Genomic DNA, 19873 nt, shown 5'->3' on the forward strand with positions numbered 1-19873 from the left:
CAACTCATGGCAACAATCCGATGATGAAAAACATGAGGAAGGAGTTAAACAAAGTCAGGAACGCCATAAAGGGAAAGACAACGATAAATCTTGATGGCATGATCAAGAGGACAAACTCACCCTTTACTACCAGTGTTTTGGAGTGCCCCTTGCCTCCCAAATTTCATCTCCCACAACTGGAGGTTTACAATGACACTAAAGATCCCCTAGATCACATAGGGGCATTCAAGACAATATTAAACGTCTAGTCGACCCAAGACGAGGTAATTTGTAGATCATTCCCAGCAACTCTTAGAGAAGCAGCAAGGGTGTGGTTTAACAAGTTGCCTGCGGTATCCATTGCGAACTTTGAGTAGCTAAGCGTCTCTTTTGTCCACCATTTCATTGGAGGCCAACGCCATAAGAGGCCCACCTCATACTTGCTAATTGTGAAGCAACAGGAAGGGGAAACCTTGAGAGAGTATGTAAAACGCTTTAACAAAACAGTGTTAAAAATTGACGAGGCAAATGATCAAGTGATAATGACAACCTTCCAAGTAGGGTTGTACAATCCTGACCACGTCTTCTCTCTAGGGAAGACTCCGCCAACTACAATGACAAAACTCCTGTTCAAAGCTCAGAAGTACATGAACAGAGAGGATGCATTAACAATAAATGGAATAGATAGCAAGCGAAAGATGGAAGAAATCGACGAGCTCCAACACAAAAAGAAGGAGAAGAAGGATTGTTCCCCTAGTCGAAAGAATGACAATGAAAATGCGTAGGCTCATACAAGAACGTCAAATATTCCAAAAGAAGAAATTGTTACCTCGAATCACTCAACGACAAAATAGTTACCTCGTCCATGAAATGTAGAGCACTTCAAGAGGTATTATTGCTAGTTAGATGACGTTTTCAATTTTCTTTCATCAAACTGTTTTCTAAGTAGGAATTAATAAGGGAGCATTTTCCCCATGTGAATAAATGTTGTTCTCTTGAAAGATCTGAAAGTATTACTTACAATACAAAAGAAAAAAAAAATTCAAGAAGAAAGCCCATCATTGAAGTCCAACGAGTAAAACCAAGTAGACGATAAAAATCTCAATAAGAGTAAAATTGTCACATAAGGTTCAATTCGGACGAGTACGATCATAATGACGATCAAATTCTCAAAGTGAGAGTAAGTCATATGATTAAATTCATATGGTTAAAAAACAGAGAGTACAATCATAATGACAATCAAATTCTCAAAGCGAGAGTAAGTCATACGATTAAATTTGCATTGTTAAAAACTGACGAGTACAATCATAATGACGATCATATTCTCAAAGCGATAAAAAGTTGTATGATTAAAGTCACAACTATAAAAATTGAAGGGCACAACTGCTTTGGCGAAATTTTCATAGAAGCAGGCAAGATGAACAAAACAAAGGCTCTACCTAATTATCAAGATTAGCAAGAAGCGTGTGCTATAAATGGCATCCAAAGATAGGAGTCTTCGTCAAAACAGGTGTAAACCGTCAATATTCCTACAGCTGTCCAAAAGGTCGATGCAGGAGTAAGGGAGCAACTGATGAGTAGTGTAAAATGGTCGTTTAAAGTGACCGTCATTACTAAGAACGATCGTAAGCACATATTAATACCTAGATATAAATTTCTCACTTAAATGGAACAAGTGTAACGAATGTACAGCCTTTCCAGTCACTAGCTCACAGCTATTATAGCCACCTCAAGTCGACTGCTACGCAGCCCTTACAAGTCATTGAATGGGAGAGGTGAAGTGGCTATTAAATAAGTCATTTAACCCTCCAGCTCAACCATAACGCCTAAGAAGATAAATGCACAAAGCATTTGATGGATAGCGATAAAATGCTCGTCCATATTGCAAACCATCCAAGTTAATGACGAGTAAAAGTATAGACGAGCGTAAGCGCATTTATTCTAGACAACATTTAATTACCAAATGATGAATGAGTGCAGAGCGGTTACTGTTGTCCAATGATGTACATTTAATGGCCATTACAAACGTTAAAGGGTTGGGATTAAGTGGTCATTATTGAGCCATAAATCCTCTAGCTCAGGTACAACGTAAGAGAGGCCAACAAATTGGACATTTACTCATACAAAGGCTATATAAAGTCAAGAGAGACAAGTAAATGATCAATATTGAACACACACAAATTGTTCTACAGATTACAAATTTCTAAAGAGTTTAAGCTAATTTAAGTATTGGAGGGTCCTTCGCAGGCCCCAAATCAATGTCATTACTTAGTGTTTTCTCTCATATAGGATATCAAGATCGTCCATCGCACTGACGAGGAACAGATTGACGAGGCAAAATTGCATTTTATCAATTTCCATGCCAGCATCTGCACCTTCAATACTATCAGATCAACACAAGCACGCTGTTGACATATAATTGCCATGGGCACGATCGGACACCTCTGATTTTGAGCTTATATATAATTTGCGCTCCTCTCCTCACACCATGCGTTAACTTTTTTTCAAGTAAAGATGGTTAATAACAAAGAAAAAAAATTAAAATATGCGGAAAAGAATTTCACCAATAAGATTAATAAAATTCAAATAAATGAATAAAATATTAAGAAAATAAATGTAAATCATTTGTTTGTTGTAAACAATTTTTGCTGTGAGCAATATGCAATAAAAGAAAAAAAAAAGGCGGGGCGGGGGCATAATAAGATGCAAAATTTAACATGGTATGATAAATTTTATGACTATACATTCTTTTTGAAAATTCGAAAATTGAAAGTGGCAAATTTGAACGTAGGAGATCTCTATTGAGAACACCAAGAGGTGTCAGTTGAGCTAAAAAATTCTTGGTTTCTATGACTATATTAACTATCAACACTTTTCTCAAAAAAAAAAAAAAAACTAGCAACACAAATCAAAATCTACCATTAATAATATTGATTACAATACAAACTCTCACAAATATAAACTAAACCCTAATTCTGAAATACACCAAAAGTGCTCCACACTAATACATTAGACAAAGTCTTGTCTTCTAATACTTCCACACGAATATATTTAGCCTTACAAGAACTAGCAAACTACTATATATTCAAAAAAAATTCATTTTTTTTTTAAAGAGTTTTCTTCTCTTTAAAATCAAGAATACCTCGTGGGTAAAAAAAAAATCAAATCATTCATAGGACATTCCAACTCCTACTTCTTGATGGACAATGAACACTATATTACCTCCTTGATAAGAAATAGAGTTTCTTTCCACATTAAAAACACTTAAATTGCTAACTATGCCCAATTATGAATATGAGTTGATTTCCAACAAATCTCCACAATGAATCAACTAAACAAAACTTCGTATTCTACCTCTCACACACAAATATATTTCAACCCAAAGCAAACTACTAAACTCTTATAAGAGTCTTCTCGTCGCCCCATGTAGGTCACAACCTATATATTTAATTTCAAACTCTATTTAATTTATACTTCCATTCCTCTTAGACAAGGAATATTAAAGTATTTATTTGATAAGCAACACTTTTTCCTTCCACACAAAATTTGAATCAACTTCAAACAATTTTATTATTGATATATGGTCAAGGTTCTTATTATAAATTGATTCAGCCATGTTATTTATTTATTAATTTATTGTTGAAAAGCTAATTTTTATTTATTTATTTTAGTTGGCAGGTTTAAAAAACAATTTTGAAAGCAAGACTTGGACTCAACTCATCAGTTCGATAAAAATAATGAATTGAGTTTTTTTTTTTTTTTTTTTTGAGAAACAAACACACACACAAGAGAGACGAAAAGGGGTTTTAACATAAAGGCACACCACAAGTCCACTTAAAAGCTTAAGAGAGGGTGGGTTATACTACATACAATATACTTTCTTAAGCCATGTAAGGCAATTACTAATTCTTTTTTCTTTTATTAGAAACAAACATACACACAAGGAAGAGGAAAATAGGTTTTATCACAAATGTGCCCTACAATTCCACTCAAAAGTCATGGTAACTATTAAAGGAGGGTGAGACAAGTTATACTACACACAACATACTCTTTTAAGCAATGTAAGACAATTACCATTTTTTTTTTTTTTTGAGAAACAAACACACACAAATAGAGGAGAAAGAGAAAGAAATTTTAACACAAATGTATACCACAACTCCACTCAAAAGTCATGGTAACTAACCCAAGCAACTTGATTTGTTTATAGCTAAATAATATGAAGAAAAGGCATCTATGAGTTAAGAGACTTAAAATTTCAATAGTATTTTAAGCATCTTCCCATGAATGAGTAGGGCCCAAGGAAGTTAATTTCGTACTATACTGGCTAGAATGGCCGGTATTTATCGTTCTAGCATGGACACTGATACAGGAACACTGGTGTTTTGCGCCAATTCAAATACTAGTCATATCGGCCTTGTTTCGCCCGTACCGAATTGTATAGTGGATTTCGGCCAAAAAATGAAAATTGGCCAGTAACTAAAATTCAAACAAATAAAAATATATATAAATGGAAAAGAAAATAAGAATAACCCACATATAGTCGTCGCCATTAATTTGCTAACACTGGTCCCATTCTGCCGTCGTCCTTATCTGCTCTTCTTCTTCATCTTCTCTACGACTCTTGCGCTTCTTTTAAATGCATTCTAAGACTTTCTTTTGTTTTTATAAAAAACAAAGAATCTTTATTTCGTGTGGTGGTGTGGCAAGTGTGCCCTGACGCTTACCCACGTGAACAAAGTACTAACATTTTAAAGTTACAACTTCCATTGAGCTACTTTTTTTTTTTATTGTTTTTAAAAAAAAAAATTTATAGAACTCATGTCTCAAAAAAATATAGTGCAAAACTTACTAATTTTTTTTATATACATGTGATCTACTAGTGACTATCAAATCTACATCATCATCATCTTTTCTTTTCTTTTTCTTTTTTTTGGTTGAATTACATCATCATCATCTAAGTAGATTGCATATTATTTTAATTACCCAACATTTCAATTAGGGGTTAACATATTAAACGAGACATAGATTTATAATTTTAAATATTTTTAAGGAAATATATATTTCCTACTATTGAACATATAAATATTTATATTTACTAATTTTTATATATAATTATATCAAATTAGCGGTAATTCCAAAATGGTGCACCAGTTTCAACTAGTACCGAAATATCTCATTTTCTTGATTAAACTGAAATGACTTCCAGTATGGTATTGACTCTCTTAGTAAGGCCACATGTACATGTCAATATCGTCGTATATCAATGTCCATATTTTCCATATTTCTAAAAGGAAAATGCTAAATTTATTAATTTTACTTAAAATAGAAAAATAATTAAAACTTTATAATATAGAGAGATATTATAAGACAATTAAAATAAAATTAATTACAAGTAAAACAGGGGCAAAGGTATATATATATACAAGCCTGGGGGCTATGACCCCCCAAACTTTTCAAGAAATGTTATTAAGAAAGACATCATATTTCTATTTGTGGGTGCACAAAAAACTGTGCATAAGTAATTAAGAGATACAAGATTCATGAGAATCCTTACCATGCATCATCGTCCTTCTAGAGTATTCGTTAATACATTATTTGATTCTGGTTGATCAGAGGAAGTTGCCTTGGATTGGTCTCTCCTTAAGAAAAAGGTTGGTCGTTTGGGAGTTGGAAGGTTCACAGTATCAATATCTAACATCTTGATAACATTCATCATAGTAGGGCGATCACCTGGATTCTCTTGTACACATAATAGACCAATATTTACACACTTTACAAATTGATTTGCAATACAAGAATCTTGTAGGGTCTCGTCCATTAAATCCAAGACCTTATTGTCCGTCCACAGTCTCCATGCCTGTGACAATAAAATCGGTATGAATAAAAAAAATGACCAAAGCGTAACTGGTACACAATCTAGCTAATATGAAGTGAAAAAAATGATCCAATAATTAAGAAAATTATGCGCACTTACATAACCTAGAAGGCTCATTGCTTCTTCTGACTGATAAAAAGTTGTGTTCTTTTTTCCACTTATAATCTCAAGTAGAACAACACCAAAACTATAAACATCAGATTTGACTGAAAAAATTCCTTCTACTGCATACTCTGGGGAGATATAGCCACTGCATTGCAATGGTCATAATAAATTATAATATTAGCAAGGAAATTATGTGCATATTCTCTAAATAATGTTTTAGGATTTAGAATTTTCAAAATGTTTTTTTGATAGATAAGATATGCCATAATATGTAATAATATAAACAACTAACTACAATAATCATGTTGTTTGTAAGAAACATACTATGTTCCAACTATTTTAGTTGTGTTTGCCTCAGTTTGTGTGCCACCAACAATCCTCGCCAACCCAAAATCGGATATTTTGGGGTTCATCTCCTGATCTAGAAGAATGTTACTGGTTTTCAAATCTCTATGAATGATCCTTAATCTAGAGTCCTGGTGAAGATAAAGAAGTCCTCGAGCGATTCCCCAAATGATGTTGAAACGCATCTCCCAATCCAAAAGTACACTTTGCTTTTGATCTTGCAAGTTTTCATTTCCATTCAAAAAACGGTTTTAGTAACTATAATAAGCAATCATTTTCTAAAAAAAGAAAAAATGTGATAACATGGATAGTAAAATATTAGAGAGTAGGTTTAAAAACTAACCAAATATAAAGAAGTCTAAACTTTTATTCGGCATGTACTCATAAAGTAAAATTTTTTCAGTCCCTTTTATGCAATATCCATAGAGTTTGACAAGGTTTCGATGTTGAAGTCTTGCAATCAATACCACTTCATTCTTAAATTCTTGTAAACCTTGACTCGAGACACTTGAAAGCCTTTTTACTGCAATTTCTTGACCATTTGGAAGTTTACCCTGTGACCAAAATTCCAATAAATAATATTACCATTAACCAAAAACTATTTGCATGGTATGAACAATAATGACCAATAAATGTTGCTGAAATTACCTTGTAAACAGGCCCATAGCCTCCTTCTCCAAGCTTGTTTTCATTTGAGAAGTTATTTGTAGCCATTAGTATGCTTTCCAAATCAAAAAAAGGAACATCTATGCCTTTTTCATCTTCTTCTTTGAACTCACTTGAGTCTATCAAAGCTTGGACATGTCTTTCACAGTTTAACATACTTTGTGCTCGATTTCTTTGATCAATTTTTCTATTTTCTAAATTCAAAAGATACTTCTATGTCTTAGTTCACATCTTAATCACATGGAAGAACTTATAAATATTTGTATTCATATTCAAATTGACAAAAACTATAACTTGTGCATAGCATGCGTTTTGTAAGGTAGTTACCTTGTCTCTTGGCTATGTTTCTATGCCATATGTAAACAGAACTAATGGCACAGAGCATAATCACACTTGTTATTCCAATAATCAGATGCAATGTCACCCACTTTTCTGATGGCAAAGAATAGACAGGAAATAAAAAAAATACTTGTCATACTTTAATAAAATAGATGTGAACAAAAGCATCTTAAATCATATTTTGTTATCATGAACATGTGCAAATGATTGGTTTAAACGATGATAATTAGCAGGATTCAATTGATGTTTTCATCAATTGTGTAATTATAATGTTATTGTTACGCAAAACACAAACTTTGCAGTGACGTAGGCAGAGCTGTTTTTTAGGGGGCGACCTTTAGGACCAAAATGAAATTGTATATATGAAACCTAAATCAGACATATATGTGTGCGCAAGCAAGTGCGCACACATACACACAATATATACTATTTTTCATATAAAATTGAGTAAGTCATATATTATTGAGTAATGGCAAAATCTGTGAGTTTTAATTTAAAATTTTGATTTTAAATCGAACATTTATACGATATTCGTAATGTTAAGATCAATGAGTTTAATTTAATAATGTGTTATGAGATGATTTTTACTTTATTCAAACTTTTAATTTCTTGAACATTTATATAATTATTTTTGAAAAATAACGAACATTTATCATTCATAATACTAACAAACTTATGGAATACACTAGTTGACAGGCATATATAAAAGTATTTGACCGACAAATAACAAAGAATACATCAATTAAAAATCATTTTAGGAAATACTATCATTCCAATCTATTACTCGAAAAACTTAATTTTCTTTTAAATTGACATGTCATGTAAGATTGCACCCTAACTGTTTACTATCCCAAATCCCAACAAACTATATACTAGAAAATAAGAAGAAAAAAACAATAAATAAATTGAACAAAAAATTTATTTTATTCAAGAAAAATATGATAACTAAGTATGTTAAACACACAGACCAAAAAGTGCATTGTTGGAATTTGGTTACAAAACCTAAAACTCAGACAATATTTTTATCACTCAAATCAAATAGGAACTTTATTTTAGAATTGGCATTGAAATTTCTTTATTAGGTGGGGTTCACATCTTTTTAGAGGCCAAACTCTGATAAATAGCATGACATTGTAAATTATTAAAAATAATTTATAAATAACATGATATATATATATATATATATATATATATATATATATATATATATATATTATTGGGACTATGGGGCCATTGCCCCCCTTAGTACCAATATAGCTCCATCCCTTACAAAACTATTATTTATAACATTTAACATTTATTACTTGGTATAAGCAATTTTTTTAATTTTAGGAAAGACCTCCCAACTTCTTTTCTTTTTTCTTTTAAACATTTTTATGAGAGAACTCCTAACTTCTATGTTAGAATAAAAAGTGATTATTGGTAAGTAAATGAAAACTTTGGCAAAGCAGGATTTATTCTTACATAAAACATTATAATCTATACAGACAAAGTGAAATGAAGAGGGTCTATTTAAGGGGTAGAATTTAAATGAAATATATCAAGAATTTAAAGCGTAGGGTCTATTTTATGGTTCGTTTGATACCCGTTGATTTTTTGTGATTATTATGGTTAGGTTTTGTTGGGTCTTAAAGTTTCCAAGGTCAATTGAGTTCACAATATAATACTGTAGGATATAAAATAGGGACTTATAGCACATATTTTATAGAATTTAATATCTAAGTTAAATAGGCAAAGTCCTAACATTGTGGTAAAGAAGTAAAGCATCCATTAACACAATTTAGAAAGAAGAAATGCAAAGTAAAAAAACCACTGCTTCGGCAACAAGGCAAACGACATATTCTAACCTTTTCTACATTTTATCATTGCGCCATCCCATCGATAGCTAAAGCTGCAAAGACACCTCCTCTTTCCATCTCTTGCGGATTTGCAAGTCGAATGTGACCAATCATTGCAATCTGCAGATGAATTACAAATAGGCTCCAGTGGTGGCTCCCAAACAATCTCAACCTCATCTGTAACTTCAGTTGAAATTTCAGAACTAAAGTTTCTTGGACTAGTTAAATTAAATGGCAACGAATAGTTGAGCCGCAGATTTCCTTTGTCATTAACTTGGATTAAAAAGTTTCGTGTATCTGGATCAATACTAGCGACTCGATATGTGCCACTTGGTGCAATGAAACTAACCTGGCCTGAGGTAGTATTGCAATTGAAACTGAGGTAATTAGGATCACCACAACTTGGTCCAGTGCTCAATGGATAGGGGATCACGTTTATGCCGCAAGGCTCACAACTTTGTACAGCCGATTCTACAAATGTATCAAGTGTCAATAGCCATTAAATACATACGAGTCATAATTGACCCTATTTAACATGATTAACTTCAAAGTTCAAACTTGTGATTTGTCTATTCATCCAAAAAAAAAAACTTATGATTTGTCTAACTTTGTAGTACTGTTTTGAGCTTCCTGCATGTCAAATCCATAAATGTTTTTTTTTTTTTATGTAATATGTCAAATCCATCTGTTGACACCTTGACAACTATCAGCAGATGGGTAAGAGATTATCTACTAATTAGGGTCCGTTTGGATAGAACTTATTGCTGAAAATTGAAAACTGAAAACTGAAAACACTGTAGCAAAATAATTTTTAAATGTGTAAATAGTGATGCGGGACCCATTTTTAATAAAAAATTGTTAAAAACGTACATGAACAGTGCGTGCACAGTACGCGCACAGTGCGTGCACTGCACACATGTCCCCTCTGCAGCAGAATCAAAAAAAAAAAAAAAAAAAACCAAAACGTAAAATGCAAAACGTGGAAACGCAACAGTTGTATCCAAACCCTCCCTAAGAGGGCGTTTGGATCCGCCGTTTTGTGCGTCTACGTTTTTGCTTTTGTTTTGTTTTTTTTTTTTTTTTTTACCCAGCAGCTTATTTTGACTTTTTAGCCATGAACAGTGCACAAATACACTGTTCATGGGTCCCACAAATTTCACTTTTTAACAATATTTTCATTAAAAATGGGTCCCACAAAACTATTCATATATTTAAAAATTATTTTGCTACAGTGTTTTCAGTTTTCAGTTTCAGCAAAATAAGTTCTATCCAAACGGATACAGCTTATGCGTCCGCGTCTGCTGCGTTTTGCGTTTTTTTTTTTTTTTCTTCTTCTGCTGCTGTACGGGTCAGGGGACAAAGGCTACTGTTCATGCACTGTGCATAAACAGTAGCCGCATTTTGCTGACTTTTCAGCACATTTGTGGGTCCCGTGTACTGTTTACGGAACCCACAAACTTCACTTTACAGAATTTTTTTTATTAAAAATGGGTCCCACGACACTATTCACACATTTAAAAATTATTTTGGTACAGTGTTTTCAATTTTCAGTTTTTAATTTTTAACAATAAGCTCTATTCAAACGGACCCTATATATAAAAAGCGTGAAAAGGCCTAGAAGTGGTGTTGTCGTTTATTCAACTGTGAATAAAACTGTTTAGTCAAACGTTTGTGTTGTCTTTTATGTTTTACGTGAATAAATGAAGAAAAACTCAAAAGCTTTCAAAATTATCTCCACCAACCACCTTGACAACTATCAGCAGATGGGTAAGAGATTATCTACTAACTATATATAAAAAGCGTGAAAAGGCCTAGCAGTAGTGTTTTCGTTTATTCAAGTGTGAATAAAACTGTTTAGTCAAACGTTTGTGTTGTCTTTTTTACTTTTTTTTTTTATGGGAGTTTGTGTTGTCTTTTATGTTTTACGTGAATAAATGAAGAAAAACTCAAAAGCCTTCAAAATTATCTGCACCAACCAGGTGGCCTATGCTATTTAAATTTTTGTTTTTCTCTAGGCTTTCTTTTATGGATTTTGTTAATTTTCATTTTTGGAAAAGATTTTCTCAGAAAAAATTTTCATTTTTGGAAAAGAATTTTTTTTTAAATTAAAAAAGTATCAACAGCTTTTTCAATTCCTAAAAAAAATGTTTTCAATAATAGATAGCTTAATAGACACCAGCCACAAACACTTCATAGACACACGTCCCAACATTAATTAGAAGATATATATAAGCAAAAAAGTATCAATTCTTACTCCCAAAATCACCCACATCAAGCAAGTTAAAAATGTGTAAATTTGCTTATTTAACTATATAAATTTACACTAACACTATTTACTTTGCATATAGTTTTTTTTATTATTTCTTTACATATCCTGAAACATAAGGAAGATAGTTAACAGTGATTATTGTGTGTGAAGAAAGAGAAATAATAAAAAAAATCAAGAAAAATTGATATTTTAATGTTATACAATGTAGAAAAGATAATCTGATGTACGTTAATTAGAAGAGTGAGAGTGTAAAAAAAAAAAATGTAGGTTCTTATACTAAAATAAACAAAAAAAATTTGCACAAGCTGATGTGAATGCTCCTACTTAACTTTATAAAAATAGCCAACAGGTAACATCTTTATTTACGGTAAACATTTGGTTTGGCCTATATAAAGTCTGTCTAGGATTTGCTTATTTTGTTGAAACTGAAATTTTTTTTGCTAAAAATATTGTAGATAAAAGTAAAAGTTAACTAAAATAGTACAATAAGACTTGTGAATAGTATCAAAAAGTGCAATGAGACCCATGAATAATAACAAAAATAAGATGAATAGTAACATAAGCTAGCTTTTTTTTTTTTTTTTTTTTAAAAAAAAGGGGAATAAGCTAGCTTTTTAATTTGGAGCTAAACACACATTTAGCGTCTGTTTGGGTCCATTTATTTTGCTAAAACTGAAAACTGTTTGCTGAAAGTACCGTAGATAAATGTAAAAATTGGCTAAAATAGTACAGTGGAACCATGGATAGTACCAAAAAATGCAGTGCGACCCATGAATAATAGCAAAAATAAGTTAACTTTTTAATTTTTGCCAAACACACTTAGAGGGCGTTTGGATCCAAGTTTCTGCGTCCACGTCCGCGTTTTGCTTCTTTTTTTTTTTTTTTAAACCCAGCCGCAAGGTTTGACTTTTCAACCATGAACAGTGCACAAATGCACTGTTCATGGGTCCCACAAATTTTACTTTTCAGCAACTTTTTCATTAAAAATGGGTCCCACGGTACTATTCACACATTTAAAAATTATTTTGCTACAGTGTTTTCAGTTTCAGCAAAATAAGTTCTATCCAAACGGACTCTTAATGAGCAAATCTCACCGTTTTTGCTTGAGTTGTCCCTTTTTAAGATATCATTTTGTTTGTTTGCAAAACATCTTTATATGGGTATGTTTTGATTATATATATATATATATATATATATATATAAAGAAAATTCGATCATAAAATAAGTAGATGAAAATTTTAATATAAAAAGAAAGTAAAAAATATATATTATTTTTCTTATTTACAAAGAACACAAAGTTTCATTAGTTAAAAAATAAAAGCAATATGACATTATTAATCTATTTATTTCAGTTAAAAAATATCCTTGCCCTTGGTGTAAACAAGATTATCACCAATAGGTTATGATAACGGTTGGTTATAATGATTATTACCAAAACAATAATTGAATTTTGGTGTAGATAAGATTTTAACCCAAATCTCTTACTTGATGATACGAGACTTTACCAGTCAAGTTAAATAGAACTAATGTATTTTTAGGATTTTAGGATATTTTAAACATTACATAATAGAATATTCCACAAATTAAAAGATTTTGTTAGGGTTCAAGTGAGAGAGTAATTGTAGGGGTAGTTATTGCTCACTTCCAAAACTTAAAGGGAGTAATAGCCCGGTTTTAATGTTTAGGAGAGGAATTGTAAACTACTCCAAATATAAAGGGGAAAATGTGATATAAGTGCACAACCATAAATTATTTGAAAATACTTATTTTCTATTTTCTTTGGATCATTCCGCATTTTAGGTTTTTATTTATTTAGTTTGAGTCATGATAAGTATTTGGACTAGTAAAAATTACTATTTGAGTTCATTAATTTAAGATTGGTTTCATGGATGCCATCTTTATCTCTTGATTTATTGGAAACTCTATAAAACTTTGGACGATTGTAGTCAGACCATTTTTTTATTAATAAAATTCATTTTGAACAATTGTTTGTGTTTGGTGGTGATTTTAAACAATTGTGGCACTGTTCTAGTCCTGCATCAAAAAGCTTTTTCCCCTTTTTATATTGAGGACATCTTAAATATTTATAATGCCATTCCTTCATATATTGAGGATATAATTATAAAGTACTTCACATATTGTCAAGACCAGTATATATCTATATTTTTCAAGAAGTTAAATACTCTTTTACACTAGTTTAATGCAGGAATATCTATATTTTATTACATATAAGTGAATGCGAAAAGTAGATGACGTAAGAAAATTAAAACTTGTTTAAGAATATCCAGACTTTAGCAACGATGTAAAACAATCAAAACCATGAAAAACGGCAGCAGGTAGATGCAATTTTATGAGCTCAGTAAAAGTAAGCAAAGTCATGTGAAAATTAGGATTAGTACCTATATCAGATCTTGCCACACGGACGGAAACGGTAACATGACCATCGGCATACTCTTGAAGATCAACTACATCCCGCGTCCAAATAACACAATTAAAATTGTTATTGTGAAAATAAGCCTTGCAGTCGCACCTTTTAAGACACTCCTTTTTGCAAGCCGATTCGTCTTCGACCTCAACTACCTTGTAACTGTCCACACTCTTCATGTATACAGGAAGAAACACATCGTTTTCTCCACATGACACCGAGTTTCTGGCGCACCCATTTGAAAAATCTCCAGAATGCCACTTCTCTGGTGCATTGGGCTTGAACCCGGGCAAACATTTGCACTCCAAATTATTGTTTGGATTACAAACACCAGAGTTTCCACAAGCATTATACACAGCACATTTGTTACCTGGCTCTGCAATTATCAAGGACCAATTCATACCTTTCACATCCCATCTCCAATACTCTAACTTTCCGCTAAAATCCAACACAAATCTTGCAGTAAAATCGCTTGAAAGGTCGTGTAATTTATCGTACATTTCTGAACTAAACTTTTTACAGTAAATATTATATTCTTTGTAAATGGTATTTTCGTTCCCGAGACTATCTATACCTAGAAAAAACCTAAAGCTCCCATTTCCAGGGTCATCAGACCCTTTCCAAGAAGTCAAAATCGTGTTTTGATTCACATCCATGCCTGGAAGAAGTGTATCAGTTGAAGTATTAAAGCTCTCCCACAGAATATTCTTCAGCACTCCATAATCTCCGTAAACCAAGTTTCCCGAATTTGTGAGAGTCACGGTCCGGTTACACGGACATAAGCTTCGAATATTCGTAGACCAATATACCTTTCCACTCGTATCCAATAACTTGAGCTCGCCATCTTCTGTAACGTTGAAAACTCCAATGGCATTGACAATTGGGCTATTCCGGTTGGCAACCCATACAACTGTTCGGTTATCCCACTCGCGGTACCATATTCCAACATATCTTTTGTTGCCAGAGCTTCCAGTAGGACTAAAGAATCCAAATTCAAACCTCCTTCCAGCCGAAACCAGAGTTTCCCCATTGTCGCTAATCCACTCTCCTTGCCTCAGTGTGTCTCTAGCTTCGCAATATGCATAAAAGGGACAAAACAGTAACATGAACAAGATCAACATGGAAGACAGCCTGCAGTTAGCAGACCATCTCCTAATATTGATGCTTGTTCTCATTTTTTCCCTTTTGCTTACCATAATTAATGATTAATAATGTACAATATAAATAGAATTGTTTCCCTGTTGTCTGAACGTAAACGTAACATGAATGATAGATGAAGGTGCACGGTGGATTATAGCGCCTCCTATGTTCGTTAGCATTTTAGAAGTTTGTGCGGACTTTGGTATATTCAGCCCATTTCATGTCGTTTGGGATGTAAACATTGTAATTTCCACGACTGCAATTTCCAGTTCCTAATCCTACAATATACAAAGGGTCCGTTTGAGAATCTGAAAATAAGAGGGAAAAATTACTGTTTGTTTGGCGGGATTGGGCTGTGTGGTTGAGGGAGTTCAATGTGTGTGGCTGAGAGCAAAAGAGATGAAAAAATATATTGCACAGTAATAATAACCTCAACGGCTTCGTTTCACTTGAAAAGGAAACGAGAGTTGTGAAAAAAAATTTAAAAACTCTAAACGACATCGTTTGATGATTAAATAATTTAAATAAAAAAAAAAAGTCTAAAACGACAGTCTTTTTAAAATAGATATTATATATTACTCCAATATTATAATGGCCAAACCACCAAAAAGTGAAACGACAGGTTTGTAACACACTAACCTGTCCTTCCCAAAGGAAATAGAAAAACCCAGATCTATTAACTCACTCACTCTATAAGTCTGTAACCCAGGATTCATATATATATATATATATATATATATATATATATGTCAAATGGTCAAATACCATCTTTAACTAAAATATATAGCTATCTATCCCTATTTGCAAAACATTGAAACACAAACAAAATCAAAACAGAGCACTTGAACAAAAGCTTTGAAATACAAACAATGAAATTTAGAGGAACACAAAACAGAGCAATGTGGGTTTACAGAGGGAGAGAGAGAAAACATGGTCACCTGGGCAGAGGTTGGATTCTCAAACCGGTGTCGGCACCGGTATCGGATGTGTCGGGGTGTGCTTGTTTCTGGCTGGGACTCCTTCTTCTTCCTCTCGCTTTGTGCTGGGTTAAGAGTAGCTTGTGAAAAAATGGAACAACTGAGAGGTCTGAGCAATAAAAAAAAAAAAAAAAAGACAAAAGTTTGAAATAATGGTATGTTGGTAGAGGTGGTTGAGAGGTGTTAATGGAGAAGCAGTAAAATAATGGCATGTCGGTAGAGGTGGGTGAGAGGTGTTAATGGAGATGCAGTAAATGGAGAAGGTGTAAATGAAGTAAATGGAGATGTCAGGGTACTAAAGAAAATAGAGGAAAACAGAGGGCATAACTGAAGCTGAGCATTTGGCGCAACAAAAGCTTCCAACGGCTCTACAATACACTGAAGAGAGTCTCACATATTTGCAATTATTTACTCAAAATTTCACAAAATTCATTTCTCCGGAAGTAAAAATGTAAAAATATACGTAATATTGTTTAAAAATTAAAAATAGCCGTTTGAAAATACAAATTAAACACCCTGCGTCTCACAGATTTTGAGTTTTGAGTTAAGATAGTTGAGTTATATAACTGAAAACTGGCCATTCTAAGCACCGTTTACACCATCTGTTCCTTGAGCTTTAAAAAATCGAGTTTATTAAAAAACTGCCACGTGCATTTGTTGACCTGAGTTATTTTAATTAAAAGAGACAACGTGAAACTCGAGAAAAAGATTTCAGACAAACATGAAAGTTGAAACACCATTAAAAGATTTCAGAAAAAGTAGAGAAAGGTAAAGCTGAAGTGACTGCCACTCGTACCGATAATTCATCTCTCACCGTCGTTCTACATTTTCTAGCTAGCTCTTTCTCCCTTGATCTTCAACCATGTAGGTGATGTGCAATTGTTTAAGGCTAGAAATAAAAGAAGACCTATTTGTAAAAAATAAATTATACCTAATATATTTATTTATATATTTTAATTAAAAAAAATTTAAATACTTTTATTACTTTTTTTGCTTTAAACCTTAGCCATAAGATGGTTTCTCAACTAAAAAGAAAAAACTTAGCCATAGATTGATAGGAGTATAGGCTGGACTGCACAGGGAGGCGCACAGCAGCACAATACGCAACTGTGCAGTACAGCTCATAGTTACCACTTAGAGCATCCACATCAGATCCTCCATTTTACATACCCACTTTTACACTAAAAATCTACTTTTTCTATTTTACTCATCTAATTTTACAAAACCTCTACATCAGTTCATCTATCTTACACCCTTTTTAATTAAATAATTAATTTTCTTTAATATTTTATTCTTTTCCCCAACAACCTCTTAAATTACCGCGTTCTCTCTCTCTCCTAACTCATTTCTCACTTTCGCTCTCTCTCTCTAAACCCATCTCTCAGACTCTCCCTCTCCCTCTCCCTCTCCCTCTCCATCAACTCCCTCTCCGATCACCATCCGCGAGTCCGATCGGCGAGCTCAGATCACCATCCGGAGCTCCGATCGCGATCTGCGAGCTCCGATCGGCGAGCTCCGATCGCGATCTGGGAGCTCCGATCGCGATCTGGGAGCTCCGATCGGCGATCTGCGAGCTCCGATCGCCATTCGCGAGCTCCGATCGCGAGCTCCGATCGCGATCCGCGAGCCCCGATCGGCAATCTGCGAGCTCCGATCGCCGATCCGCGAGCTCCGATCGCCGATCCGCCAACTCCGATCGCGATTCGCCAGCTCAGATCGCCGATCCGCCAGCTCCGATCCAGCGTTCGCGAGCTGCGATCCACGGCAAGACCCACGAGCTCCGACCAGTCAAACACCGATCTACAAGTCAAGCACCGATCTGTGGTTGTTTGTGTATGTCTGTGTTTTTTTTTTTTTTAGCAAAGTATATCTCTGTATTCTGTGTTGAGAAAATGATGGAGTCTGTTAAGAACGGATCAGAGAGAGAAAAAAAGGAGCGAAGGAAAAATGATAAAATATTGTTTACCCGAGCTACAGTAACCGTGTAAATATACACGGTACTGTAGCTCGGGATGATTTTACACTATTTTAGCTAGTTTTAGCTCCACTGATGTAGCTCAAAATGTGTAAAATTGAAAAAAATTTACATTATACATGATTATCCACACACTGATATGGATGCTCTTATATAACAATGCGGTTTCTCACTTTTTTTATTATTTTGTTTTTATCTGAACACGGTTTGATTATAAATATTTCAAATAAAAAAAAAATAGATTTTAAAATAAAAAATTCAATATATATATATATATATTATTTGATTAATATTTAAATATAAAAAAGCCGGCCCTGCAACCATGTCCCACCCAATGGTCTCACTGACACAACTCATTCAGTTGGAAGGTAAACTGTTCTCCTTTTGTGTTCATGTCTTTCCTCCTCCTTCAGCAAATACCCATCTGCATCTACAGTTGCTCCTTTTGGGTTCATGTCTTTTTTATTCAATTTTTTAATTTCTCAATTACCCATCTGCGTTTGCAACTGATCTGATATTCGTAGACCCTCTTCCTTCAACATAACATTTTTTTACTTTCTAGATGGTAAGCTCTTTTCATTTGTTTTTTACCTTCCTTTTGGCTTTTATGTTTCTCAGCTCTATCGTTCATTTTGATCCAACTGGACCTTTTTTACAATTTCCGTCATAAAATTTAACTGTTCACGTATTGAAGCTTCCTGTACATCCTGTTTTTGCACCAACTCAAAGTCAAAACTATACATTGAAATTGAACTGTTTTGATTCTAAATTAAAAGCTGACTTATTTCTAAAGCTAAAGGCTTTCTAACTAGAATTTAAGTGGAACTCGATTTTAGAGATAGCGAGATCCACCTCAAATTTAACTCAAGTTTGTACCACTCAAGTTCCACATGGCATTTTATATATTTTTTAATTTTAGGTCAGCTTTTGTCATTATGTCACTTTTACATAAAAAACTCGAGTTTCTCGAACTTGAGTTTTAAAAAAGTGGTAAATCTTTAAATAGTTCCAAAACAATGGTACATTGCAAAATATTTTGGTGTGGTATTTGACCATTTTGGCATATATATATATATATATATAAGGTCATTTTTTTTTATGTGCAAATCTTGCAACCGATCACCGTATCGGCCGATTTCAGTAAAACGAAAAACACCTGCCGGCATCGTGCCAGGAGGATTCGATGGAGCCTTTAATCGGTTTGCTCAGCACGGCTCTAGCCGGTTCCTTTGGCAACGGTGTAGTCTTGAACAGGCCTAGTTGCACTCCTCAGTTAAAAGCACCCAAAATAGCAATGTTTTGGTTTTCCCTTATATTATTTAATAAAAGAAATAATATGTTATTGTTTTTTTGAAATAATAAAACCGATTAGTAAAAGGGGAAAAAAATCAGAAAATAGAAATACTGTAGTATGCTTGAGTGTCTAAAAGGCTATAACAAGGGGGGGGGGGGGGGGGGAAGATACTCACCAATAACCCACCAAATCCCTAACCCAACAACATCAACACTGATCTAGATTTTTTGAGAATGATTTCTAATGTGTGGTCAGTGGAGTTAGCAATGGATTGAAGTGTCAAGTGGCTTTTCTTATATATAAAGGCTTTAGATTAGTTTGAGAGAGAGAGAGAGAGAGAGAGAGAGAGAGAGAGAGTAGCCAATGTTGGCTGCATTAGTGATTCCATGAAATCACAGTGATTATTTTTTTTCTCTAAATTTTTATTTTATTTGTTTAATATTTTATTTTAATAAACTTGAAAAGCTAAATTTCTAAGGTGAGGATGAAACCGTGTTGAGAATTATCAATATTTATTTATGAGATTTAATTTTTCCCATATTAATTGTTTATTATTGGTTTTAATTGTTCTTGTTTTATATCAATTGATAAAAATATTATTCTGAATATGAGTTCCATAATGTTTTTCTCATTGTTTAGGGTGGTC

The 19873-nt window shown here is 33.4% G+C and overlaps 1 protein-coding gene across 4 annotated transcripts; it reads right to left on the reverse strand.

The window, feature by feature from the left end:
• Positions 1 to 2222: 2222 nt before the first annotated feature.
• On the reverse strand, positions 2223 to 16197 carry LOC142642041 (G-type lectin S-receptor-like serine/threonine-protein kinase At4g03230). Of its 4 annotated transcripts, none has more exons than XM_075816390.1 (10): positions 15920 to 16197; positions 13816 to 15259; positions 9157 to 9618; positions 7298 to 7402; positions 6953 to 7164; positions 6648 to 6858; positions 6284 to 6521; positions 5954 to 6104; positions 5534 to 5836; positions 2223 to 2476 (listed from the first exon to the last, which is right to left on the reverse strand). In XM_075816390.1, the coding sequence occupies exons 2-9, from the start codon at positions 15035 to 15037 to the stop codon at positions 5540 to 5542; spliced, it is 2898 nt and encodes a 965-aa protein (XP_075672505.1). In that variant the 5' UTR covers positions 15038 to 15259; positions 15920 to 16197; the 3' UTR covers positions 2223 to 2476; positions 5534 to 5539. The 4 variants fall into 4 exon arrangements, with proteins under 4 accessions (XP_075672505.1, XP_075672502.1, XP_075672504.1 ...); XM_075816387.1 differs by lacking the exon at positions 2223 to 2476 and adding an exon at positions 4201 to 4632; XM_075816389.1 differs by lacking the exon at positions 2223 to 2476 and adding an exon at positions 4201 to 4632 and having other exon boundaries at positions 13816 to 15289.
• Positions 16198 to 19873: the final 3676 nt, after the last annotated feature.

The sequence above is a fragment of the Castanea sativa genome, chromosome 7 (assembly GCF_040712315.1).
Source record: "Castanea sativa cultivar Marrone di Chiusa Pesio chromosome 7, ASM4071231v1".
Classification (NCBI taxonomy): Eukaryota; Viridiplantae; Streptophyta; class Magnoliopsida; order Fagales; family Fagaceae; genus Castanea; species Castanea sativa.

Coding starts and splice junctions, on each gene's coding strand:
- LOC142642041 (XM_075816390.1), bottom strand. CDS start 15,037: ATGGTAAGCAAAAGGGAAAAAATGAGAACAAGCATCAATATTAGGAGA. Junction 9,619..13,815: donor TGTGGCAAGATCTGATATAG/GTACTAATCCTA, acceptor ATACATTTGTAG/AATCGGCTGTACAAAGTTGT. Junction 6,105..6,283: donor ACTAAAATAGTTGGAACATA/GTATGTTTCTTA, acceptor ATTGCAATGCAG/TGGCTATATCTCCCCAGAGT.